At 43.4% G+C, this 12,248-nt stretch overlaps 1 protein-coding gene across 2 annotated transcripts in view; it reads left to right on the top strand.

The window, feature by feature from the left end:
• The first annotated feature begins 2,990 nt into the window (after positions 1–2,990).
• Positions 2,991–12,248, top strand: part of mark4b (MAP/microtubule affinity-regulating kinase 4b) — a 50,174-nt gene continuing 40,916 nt past the window's right edge. For both annotated transcript variants that reach the window (XM_070828884.1, XM_070828886.1), the window contains exon 1: positions 2,991–3,268. In XM_070828884.1, the coding sequence (XP_070684985.1) occupies positions 3,221–3,268 (48 nt within the window). In that variant the 5' untranslated portion in view covers positions 2,991–3,220. The remainder of the gene's footprint in view (positions 3,269–12,248) is intronic.

Genomic DNA, 12,248 nt, shown 5'->3' with positions numbered 1-12,248 from the left:
ATAGATATAATATCACATCTCCTTTATGTCATTTCAAGCTTGAAATGTAAAAATCTCAATAGGAGCTATGAACATGGGATAAATACTGCTGTGTTGTACTGTTAATGCTTTCAACTGTGATAATCAGGCCTGCTGTTTAATTACTTTGGTGAGTTGTGAGTAAGGGATGGTTGAATTGCCTTTAATACTCTTAATCGTAACCCTGAAGCCGACAAACACAGGCGTGGCAGAGGCAGATTTCCTGGCAGGAGGTCTCCACAAACTTCTGGTAGCTTAATGTCTCTCTCTGCACACACACACACACACACACACACACACACACACACACACACACGCACACACACACACACACTGCTGCATAACATGGGAAGAGGGATGTTGTGTTTTGATGCTGACAGAAATATTTCTCTGTCACATTTGGACGAACCTTTGAAGCAGAACAGACTTGTGATGTAGATGAATCAGAATCTGGTTTATCGTCAAGTTCACATACTTACATATTGTATTTTAGTTATTTGGTGCATAGTAATAAACATAGTGAGCTGTAAAAACTGTAAAACATATTTGTTTTTAAATTGAAAAGAGCTTTCCATTGTTGGACTTAATATGCAGACTTTGAAGGAAGCTTTTCTTAAAGTTATACATAATTTTATGATAATAATTAACATACTTTTTCGTGGATTTGTCAATCAGTTTGTTCGTAATGGATTAAATCATTGTTTCTGTCTTAATTTGTGCTTTTTAAAAACACCAATGTATTACGGGGGTCAGAAGCAGCCAGTTGTGCCTATCCAGTTTTAATAAACAGGACAGATGCAGCAGATACAGTTTATTTTACATATAAATTTACTGTAAGTCTTCTAAAATAATGAACTGATTTTTAAGTGACTTTAATTAAAACATAACTAAGAATCTTTGAGAGAAAATAAGTTTTGATGGTTGTTTCTTACAGGAGTGATTTCTTGTCCAGTCCAGTATGTTAAAGTTAGTCATCACCATTTTGAATTCAGTTTAGTTTCAGTTAGTTTTCAGAGTGGATTTTTTTGTTTCAGTTTAGATTTCATTGTTTGTTTTACTTTAGTTTTTAGTTTCAATTCTTCTTTTTTTAAATACAGGGTGTGTTTGTCAGTGGCAAGTTCAGAATCAGTGTTACAATATACAGTCATAACACTGTGAAGGTGTTGGAATAAGTGTAGGAATCCTTGTCTCAATAAACCAGTATGACACATGCATGCGTCATACTGGTTGTGTTAACATAAACTGAAACTAAAGACATTTCCTGTATTCTTTTCAAAAGAGTAGTGTTTATTGTTATTTCATTAAACCATTTTTCCACACCTAGTTTAAGCTTTTAACTTTTAACTGGAGTTTTAACTAATTATAATAACTTTAATATGTTAGTATGATTAGGGTTAAAGGTCCCGTATTATGCAAAATGCACTTTGCACAAATTTGTGTCCCCGGTGTGTCTACAGTAAAGGCCGACCTCTCTCTGTTTCACCTGCGCCGTCTTTTAGTAAATGTGTGTGAAAACACGCCGTTTGGATTCATCTCCCCTTATGATGTCGTAAGAGGATCTGCTGATCACGTGACCTGCTCCGGCCCTTCAGCAGGCCGACCGCCGCCACCTGCCTGCCTGTCTGCCTGCCATTGTTGTTTCCTCTTCCAACACCAGCTCCTGGTGGCATGAAGGTGCTGAAGAGCGAAGCAGCAGATCGTTCCTGCTCGTTCAGACAGACGCTGAAAACACATCTGTCACGACATCATACAAGCAGAATACGGGACCTTTAAACTTCTTCATTTTCTTGTGTCTAGAAATGATTTCAGCCACCAGGAGGCAATAATGACGCCTTTAGGAGAAAGAAAAGCACTGTGTTGTTTTCCAGGAGGAACAAAGAGATTTTTATCATGAAAACAACAGAACTCCTTTTATTTCTATTTGTGTGCTAATAATAATAATTACAAAAAAAAAAAAAAAAGAGTAAGAGAGTAAGCAGACCATCAGGAAGTGGTGGATTTTAATCCAAGTGTGGGTGAAGCTCAGAAGACTGATTATATTGCGGAGCACCTGAAGGCAGCAGGAGAGAGAGAGAGAGAAAGGCGCGTGTTTGTGCGCGTGCGCGGACACCGACGCAGCAGCCCTGCCTTTAATCAGCACCGACGGCCCCCTTTTCTCTTGTCAATGTGCTTTTTGGGAGCTGGAGGATCCCGGTTTATCCCTCATTACACACACACACACACACACAGGGAGAGAGAGGACTAATGCTGCGTTCCCGATCCACCGGTCTTCGTGTTCCCGGGCGACTCCTCAGTCACCGCAAGCCGAGTGAGAGGCGCTGAGGGCGGACTGGTCTGAGAGGAAGCAGCGGTGACCGACTGGGGAGGCAGCACATCCGCCGCTTTCTTCTTCCTCCTCTTCTTCTTCTTCAACTCACCCTTAATTCCCCCCGTTTTTTTTTTAAATTTTACATCCCAGGGATGCGTTCGTGTCTCGGCTGCCTTCGACGGTGCCTCCCGGTTGTGTTTCCGTGACTCTTTTTCGTTTTTCTTCTCGTTTTTTGACGCCTTTCGCCCGTTACAGAAAGCCCCACTAGCTAGCTAACAGGAAAAACAGAAACTCCCCCTTTTTTCTCGGTGGTCGCAGGGACCGCAGCTGTGGTGTCACCCCCTCCACCTCCACCTCCTCCTTCCTTGTTTTTCCCTTCTTTAATACTTTCCTCAATGGTTCGGTTTTCTCTCCAGGAGACGATGCAGCTGAAAGTAAAGCGGTGACCTCCGGGATTGTTTTATTAACCACCGAAATGGTACGATAGCGTCTGTAGCAAGGACCGGGGGGAAAGTGAACAGCTAAGCGGGGGGGTGGGGGGTTCAGTCTGGGCTGTTTTTTTTTTTTTTCGTGTGTTATTTGTTCCTTCAGATGAGGTTTAGCTGGCACCGACAGACAGACAGACATGAGGTGGATGTAGTTCGTGTTTTTTACGCGTCAGTTTAAGCTTGGTCACCGTTTTGGTGATCTGTGCTGCCTTCACGGACTGTGACAATGAGGATTGTATGAGAAGTGAGGCTGTTATTCCCACCCCCCCCCCACCCCCCCACCGAGACAGAAAGCCTGGTGTGACTGACAACCAGGCTTAATTTTTTCTTTTTTAACCCCAGTGTGAACACAAACCCACAGCCGCACTTATTTCTCTTCCCTCTCGGACGGCACTCAGGGACGAACATGTCTTTACGCACGGCACTGCCTGGGAACGAGCGGAACCCGGACCATGTAAGTAGATGATTAAAACACAGGGCGTCTATCTGTCACCTCCAACAGCAGCAGGAGTGGGTTACCGTTAGCTTTTTATTCTGCTTTTGGAGGAAATGATAATAACCCCTTCAACCCTCGGGGCCTGAGATTAGTCTGCCATGTGCAAAGAGCAGCTGCAATCAAGCAAAGGCGACACAGACGCGCTAATCTCCCCCAGCTCATTTGGGACGGGTTGCAATTGGACACACAGGCTGGCCTGGATGGAGGTGGAGAACATGGGGACGGAGATGATGGGTGGGGGAGGTTTTGGGTGCAGAGTCGTGTGTCTTGCATTGATTACACTCCTGCAAAATGCACAATTTAATCAATCAACTAGCTGCATTTAAAAAAAAAAAAATCCAGACTTTCACCTCCACCTCCTTCACCCACCGGTGTCCTCAGTGCGCATGTTTGTCTTCCCCCAGCTGATCAATAATTTAATGCATCTGATGCAAGGCCACCCAGCCCGCTCCACACCCAGCCTGCCTTGCACCCATCCCTCTTTTTCTCCCATCACCTGCTAACACCCATCTCTTCACCTTCTCTGTCCTCCTCCACCCCGTCTGGTCCGTCCAGTTTCCCCTTTAATGTAACTGTGTGACAGGCTGCTCAGTGGGCAGCACCAAATTGCAAAATCTGCTGTGTCAGGCTAGCCTGGTTTGTCCTGTGCATGTTTTCCTGTGTCTGTGGCAGCGTCTGGGTGGAGAGGAGGCAGCACTTTGACGTGAAAAGCTTTTTTGAACCATTTTACAGATGCATTTGTTCAGTAAAGATGTTTGTAAGCAAACATAGCATCTCTAATACCCCCCCCCACACACACACACACACACACACAACATACTAACAGGAGTTGTGCAGCTGCACCTTTATCTCAAGGGCACAGGGCTCACACCATCCTTGCACCTTGAAATAACACTCGCTCTTTTTGAATTTAAAACTCTCACAATGAGCTACTTCCTTTTTGCAGCTCCAGCCAGCAGCTGATAAAACACAGGATCCTTCCCTCCTATTTTTTAAAGGGTATTTAAAGGGTATGTCATCACTCTGCCGATCCCTGATATTGAGCCCGTGTGATATACACGACAGCCACCTGTAGTTTTTGAATCACAGAACATATTCAGCAGTGAGCTTGTGTCCTGGGCTCTCACTGTGACCTTTTACCACAGTGGCAGTGTTGAATTCACGCCATATTTTGGGTGGGACACTCTAACCAGGAGACAGCCATAAATGGCTGCAGGCTGTAATGTAAGTTTTGAATGGCAGCTATTGGAAAACGCATGAAAGTCCTACAGAAAGATCGTCTCCTTCTGTTCAGGGGCATTTACTGTCTGCATGTTGAGCCCTGGCTGTTCCCCCGGGGAGAGACGCTGCCACCTCTCCTTACCGACTTGCCGTGTGATTTTCGACCGTGCTCCTGACTCACTGCGGATTGTTACAGTTGGGTGTTTATTGCCTGTAGCCCTGGCCAGGACCCAGAAGCGTTTATAGAGGTGGCAGCATCAAGGAGGTATTTTGATCTTCTTATGCGAGCCCCTTGGAGATGGTTTGGACAGTTTGTGCCAGACCACACCCAAATGTAAGACTCTGAGAAGTGATGAATCATTTAGAGAGATGCTTATAGCCAAGAGACTCCGAATCTCCCTTTTCCAGTTACTTGATTTGTTTCCAGTATCTGTTCACAGTATAAGCAGTTTTAATTTAAATCCCATATTACAGCTGGTGCTATCGGTGGCTCTCCTCTGTTTAGTGTCCGCAGGGGTGATTCAACAGTTTCTCCTGCACACAGCGGAGCAAAGCAGGATCACTGAATGATCACTTTAGTCTGCAATCATGGAAACACTCCAAGGCTGCTCTCTGTTGTCTTCACCATTACATCAGCCCACTGCTGTGCAATCAGTAGTTTTGAGTTTTATCTCTTCGGCCGATCGTATTCAGGCGCCCCCTCGCCAGAATGGGCCTTATTGACCAAGTGTTGTGCTCACACACAGATAGAGAGAGACATGCAACAGTGGGTTAGAAATGGATGAGTGTTTATAAATGCATACAAAAACCAACTACAACAGCAATATATTAGTCAAGTGTTCTTTAGATGGTAAACAAATACAAACAATGCAAAGGAATGGATGGTGATCACTTTATATGGATGAAGTAGGTGGTTATATACAGTATAAACAGCCTACAGGATTATGGTGGTATTGTTCTGGTTATATGGTAAATAAAAAAACCTACTTGGTGACCAAGCTGGCAGAGGAGGAATCTTTTCTAAAAGCAGAGGAGACGGTTAACTATTTGGCTGTGAGCTGGACAGCAGGATGATTGCTGCGCTCGCTCAGTCACAAGCCACTCTTGTTAGCAACCTCACCATGGCAACAACAGGGGGTCCTCCACACACCTCCCCATCACCCATCCCACCCCACCGTTCCTCACCCATCCTTGTTCGCAATCAGTCATTTGATCTTCTAGATACACACAGTATATTTTCTGACTTTACTTCTTGCCAGTTTAAGGCTGCTTTGGCGTCACGCTGCTGTGTGCACTCAGACTCTCGCTGGGTTTTTGTATTGGAAGCTCTAATGTAATTAAGACGCTCGCATCTTATTTGGAGAATTTTGATCTAAGAGACCGTCTCACTGCACTCTCTCACTCTCTCGTCTCTCCTGGGGTCTTGCTTTACTCCTTCGCTTGGCTTAAGAGCCGTTTCATGAACGTCTCTGACAGAAAGCGGGCAGATGTCTTGAGAAGATGCTGATGCAGCTGCCTTTTGCTAATTTTAAAACCGAGACTTCACAACAGTTTCGAACAAACTGAGAATTAACTTCTTTTTTTTTTTTTTAACTCTTCTAGTGTGTCTTAGTAAAGTTTGGTTTTGTAATTATGAGCGTGGAGTTGTATGTCTTCACTTGAGAGCTGTAATGGTCACTCAGGAGAAAGCATAAATAGAAAAAGTACTGGTGCACGTGGCATGTAATATGAATGTGCCACATAGTAACATGCCTGTGCATGTACACAAGTGTTTTGCATGCGACACAGAAAGTGAGTGTGGTGCTTTTCCGCTTGGTTTCATAACCTCCCACAGAGAGGAGATCCTCAAAAACACATGGTTGCACAACTGGACCTGTGATATTTCCCCTCCTGTGGCTAAGTCATGGCTGTCTTTACTCTGTTTCACCTCATGAGAACACATTTCTGTAACTACTAGTTAATTTCACAGATATCATCTGTCCACTTAAGATATTGATCTGTTTATGTCCTTTTTTTCCTGCCAGCAAATAAGCAGCATAATAAGATAATGAACATTTTCCAGTACACATGTATCTATGAGAAATGTCTTCCTTTATGATTAATTGGGCGTTTATGCCTTGAATACAGTCTAAATTACCTACATTTACTTAAAGAGTTCTATTGTTTGTGCTCAAGTTAAACTAATGCAGCGTACTTGCTGTGGATGTCTTTGGTCTTCACATCTTTCCCTTTAGCTCCTTGCGACAGTTAAATTACTCTTGTTTATCTGCTGTTGTCTTGCGAAATAATGTCATAAATCAGCTTCACATCTGCTTCTGGGATTGTGTTCATGTCTGTTTTCCTCATTTCCATACACAGACAGCTTTACCTAACCTGCTAAACCTGCGTCTGTTGGAGGCCTGCACGTGTTAACTGTCGTCGGTTAACTACTAAAGATCATGAAATATTAGACTCCAGGTTTTTGTTTGATGTACTGTGGGAATGAACAAATTGCTTGGGATTAGTCGAGAGGTTTTATCTGTGTGTGAGCGAGAACGGGAGAGGAAAGGAAGTTGTATAGTAGGTGTGGACGCGTGCTTGTGTGCACATCACATCAACGGCTGCGTGTTCTTTATAAAAAAAAAGGCTAGCATGTTTTTCTGTTTGCCACCGCAGGGCAGAGTGCGGCTTTTGTGTTACCCACACAGGCGAAAGATTCATGAGCTTGCTGTCCCGACTTGTTACCCAAAAGCTGGCACCCACCTCTGATGCCCCCGATGGCATTAGTTCCTCCTAGAAACACACCAGATACAGTCATAAACGGCTTCAGGCTTGTAATCATCTGGTCCACCGAGGCCAACTGAACCATGTATAATCGGTATAAAATTAGGCGGGTTGATATTAGATGACCTATATTGGCGACAATGCCTCCCTGGCGCGTGCTGTACACTCGCCAGCTAAGTCCAACAGACATGTGTTTTTAGTTATGGGCGCAACAGTAGCCCTTAGGTCAGAAGAGGGCCGGTTAAAGGGATGTTTCCGGCTTAAGTCCCCGGAGATGTGATTGAGTTACCATCTGTTCAGCCTTAACGGCCACTACCAAGGTGCCCATGAGCAAGCGGCTGTGCTTCCAGCAGCTCCGGCGACATTGTTGGTGTGCAGCAGTGGCAAACGGTGGACGCACTGAGCAGGGTCAGCTGTGAAGGTATGAATGTAAAGCAGGGCAGTGCTGGGAAAAGAGCTTAAGAGATTTAGTAGACCTTCCTGTAAATGGCTTGCTCAAGAGCACAGAGGTGGCAGCTTTTTAAGGGACGTTTGCTTACTTTCCCTGCTCAGATTTGTGCTGCTTGCTTAAGTCTTACCTCTCTGTTGCACTTTCCAAATCACTTTTTCTCTCACTCAGCGTGTCCACTGTGAGACGTCTTCTTCTTTGTGGGTTAATGGTAATATTCATGACGGCTCTTGGAAATGTAAAACGCATTAGCGCAGTGAAGTGAGGATATGTTGAATGGTTAATGTTATTTAAATTAGGGATGAGTTGCAGACATTAAATTACAACGTTACAGACAAAAATGTTAATTTGACCCACAAATACTAATTCTTTAAGGTACACTAAGCGTTGATAGGTGTGATGCATTCTGAATATGGTTATGCCTTGATGGCATGAAGTCTCTATGCAGCCAAGTAGCTAAAAGTAAAAATAACAATCAGGATTGGCAGGTTAAAGAAGCCAAACCTATGTTGGTTAAACAAATATTTAAGTCGCAATGAAGTTGCGTTCTCCATTTTGTTCTCGTTGGCAGCACCTATGGCGATAAGCAGTAATTGCAGGTGTGTTCTGGTTCTGGACCGAGATCCAAATTGCGATTTTGACTGTTTGTCTTCACCTGAACATCTGATCATTTTGGATTTGCGCACGTTTGTGAATTTTCATCACCAGGGTTTGTTTGGCCGTAGTGCCGTTTACTCGCAACTCAGCAGAAACCAGAGAAAACAGAAGTCTGCATCTGCCTACCTGTGGTGAACCAACCGTGGCTGCTCTTGTGACGTGTTGTTTTCGTAATACCAAGAATTGTGCAAATGCAAAGACTTCCTTCAGTGGCCCAGAGGCTCATTTAGACATTTATTTAACTGAAAATCTTCCTCATTATAACATTTAGATTAAACTTATTTGGCATATGATAACTGCCGCGGCTTTTTAACAGCACAAATTGTTTTCCTGCCAGCGATTATGTAATTATAGTCAAAAGGTTAGTCAACGACCGGTGGCGAGCAGGTGGCGTTTTCTGGAGATCAGGCTACCGTGTGAAGAATACACTGTTCACAGAGCCTCCGTTAACTCACACACACACACACACACACACACACACACACACAGACCCCTGCAGACAAACGTATCATCACACAGATACACTCAGTTACAAAAACGAACCAGCAGACGAGCATAAAGGCCACTCAGACGCTCACAGTGGGAGCACACAGTCGCTCTGTTGTGTTCATTGTGTAAGGGGGCTCCTCTGCTGTTGGACTCCCAGGTGTCGGCTTACTGTCCTCAGTGTCTCTCCTCAGGCCTGAGCTGCTGCAGTTGAACCCATGCAGATACATTATCTGCTCTTCCTGTTCTCTTAAGTGTGTTTCTGTCTCTTGAAACTGATGTGGTAGACAGGTAAAGATTTTCTGATCATGAAGGATATCTTCATTTTAACAGCGATGTCTGTATTTTTCCCATAGCTCTTACATTTAAACCCCATGTGCACATTTCCACACACCTTTTTCCATTCAAGCCACCCACTTGTTTCCACTCGCCAAATCCATACAATACCCCTATATACCAGATTTCAGCCTCCGGGCTCAAAACTGGTTCCTTGCAGCAAACCTGTACTTCAGGTTTCATGTTGTTTACTCTCAGCTGTTTCTGATAAAGGGAGTATCAGGTGATTTATGTGTGTGTGTGCATGTGGTGACGTTAACCAGAGGAGATGTCACATCAGAAAAAGCGGTCTGCTGCTGCTGCTGCATACGGGAGCTCGGCAACATGAGAGAGTTCTTGAAGTGTGGTCGGCACAAACGCAGAGCCTGTGATGTGGTCATTATCACGATACAAGTGTTTCCCCATGAGATGAGAGCGTTTCCTAAAGGGTTGTGCAGACTTGTTGGACGGTTTAGCTTTATTAGATGAGTAATTAGATGAGAGCGTAGTAGATTGTAGCTTTGTCACGACTTCCTTTAACAGTGACAGATTTTAATCTTGAATAAATACATCTTCACTCTTGGTCCACGCTTCCCTTTAACATTCTTGTTTCAAATAGATAAAGATGCATTTTCAAACACTTGTTTGGAACTAGAAATGCCTAACATTGAATTTTAACCAGTAGAGGATTTGCACTAATCCTCGACTGTGAAGCCAAACAAACCATTACATTTTATTTAGCAGATATTACCAAACAGGTCAGGTGTCTGCTTTCCCACAAGCATAGTCATGTGTAACTTTGCCTCTTTTTGCCTTTTGTGGAGACTTTTTTTAAAAAAAAGAATCTCGGAGCATGTGGTGACGCAGCGTTTAGGGAACGGATCAGTCCAGAGAGAAGAGACGGAGGGAGAAACTGAGGTCTAGCCAAGGAGTGACTCAGCTCTTTAATCCACTGCTGTTGATCCAAACGGAATAAATCTGACCCTTACTCAGCCTGGTCCGATAATCACAGGCCTGCGGTGAATGATATGCTGAGTAATGTGGCAGATCTCCAGATGTGAACACAAAGTGTGTGTGTGTGTGTGTGTGTGTGTGTGTGTGTGTGTTGTCCTGCACTGTCCACGCTGAAGAATCCAGTTACACTTTGCATACTGGAGCCAGATAATGTCAGACTGGAGGAGGGAGGCAGCCGCTAAGCCAAAGTGTCGAGTAGTTGTCCTTTTTAACTTTGTGCCACTTTATGGTTGATGTTGGCAATAACATTTAGATGTTACTCATCATGTGAGCTGACGGATGTTAAGAAAATCATGAGATTTTTCTTTTAAATCCACTATAAGACTCAGCAAAGGCAGCGTCATGGTGCACTGTACAGAGTGGCATTTATTATTTTTCAGAAGGATATCTAGTTGTGTATTAGGATGTTGAATAGCCTGCCTTACTTCTGCAGGGTGATTAATGTCCACTGAGTTTGCAAATTCAGTTTAATGTAATGATGAAAAAAACCCTAATAACCACATATGACCAATGTCATGGCAGCACTTGGCTCTATCTCTGGCACTTGGCATGATTTTAAATGAGCTGACGCTTCTTTAAATGTGTTAAGAGGAAGTTTGCTGAACTTATGGTCTGAGAAACACAGTAAAATGTCACAAATGCAAACCTCTCTAGTGTCCTAATGAGAGAATCAATTGACGCCGCTCTGAGTGAAAGTCCTGAGAAGATTTTTTCCCTATGTGTTGCTACTGGTACGGTATTTGGCACCTGGAACAGTAAGAACAACACAGTCCAGCCTCTCCTGCAGAGATATACAGTACGTACAGTGCGTGTCAGCCTGCAGTCGAGCTGGTCTGACTCAGTCTGACTAATGGTTATCGGTGGGGGAGTCGAGGAATGTCTGTCAGCTGCTGCGTTGCTTTAGTCGTCCAGAGTGTTTCTCTAATGAGAAACAGAAGCAACATCAGTAGTTACAGAAGACCAAACATTAATGATGTTTTGTTTAATTATCGGTTACTTATTTTGTTTGAGAGCGATGGATGAAAACTCATATTCACTGCTCACTAATTTTGGCTTTTGAGACTCTGTGCCATTTGCTCTCCCTCTAAAAGAAAGTCAATTCTATTAGCAGCTTTCAACTCTTAATTATTCTTCATTTCAAAGACGCTTCGATCCAGCAGGACCTCCTTCTTCTTCTTCTTTCCTGCCACTCTCTCCCCCCTTGTTTTCTATTACAGCAGCAATTGCCACAAAAATAAGTCGATAGATAAGTATTTGTATGAAAGTAAGTCAAACATGACTGGATGAGGATCATTTTATGATAATTTTTGTGACTTTTATGTGTTGCCACTGGATGATAGTGGTTTGCAGGCTTTATATTTTCAATCAGAATTTTAATGTTTAATAATTTGTTTAATTTACTATATATGACTGATATCCAGGATTTAAAAAGTAAACACAGGTTAACATTACTGAAAACTTTGATAGTACGTAAACACTAATGGCCGGTTAGCGTTATTATTTCACGGTAGGGTCAACGGTACAGTGACAGGCAGGATGAGAAGACCAAAGGTCAACTCTGTAGGAAGAGCATAAGCTGTAATAGCACCACTTGTCACATAAAGATAGTTAAGTAAGTAACAAAGATTTATATAAAAATCCAATGAGATAAAGAGAAAGGAGAAGCACTATAATACTGTGAGGATTTGTGTATGAATGTAAGTATACTGAACTACTGCACGTTGGGTTTATATCGGCCCTAATGCAATAACAGCACTAATGCTTCTGCGTTTTGCCTATTAGATATGTGATATTGAATATTTAAGTTAAGGAGTTGAGAAGCCTGAACCTGGTAGTAAAACAGTCTTAAGTATTTTTCTCAAACTTAAAATCATGAGTGTTAAGAGCGAAGCAGGACTTGAGCAGCTGCTGGATCCTGGACTCCAGAGCGTCAGACAGCCTGTCTGTTACAGTCAGTGACATGTTTTTCTGGCAGCTCTCCCTTCCTTGTGGGGCCTGCCAGGAAACGCTCGCACAGTGTTGCAGCGCGACATG

The sequence above is a fragment of the Pempheris klunzingeri genome, chromosome 4 (genome assembly GCF_042242105.1).
Source record: "Pempheris klunzingeri isolate RE-2024b chromosome 4, fPemKlu1.hap1, whole genome shotgun sequence".
In the NCBI taxonomy this organism is placed as follows: Eukaryota; Metazoa; Chordata; class Actinopteri; order Acropomatiformes; family Pempheridae; genus Pempheris; species Pempheris klunzingeri.
The sequence above is the reverse complement of the archived record's forward strand: the minus strand, read 5'-3'. Positions and strand labels throughout refer to the sequence as shown.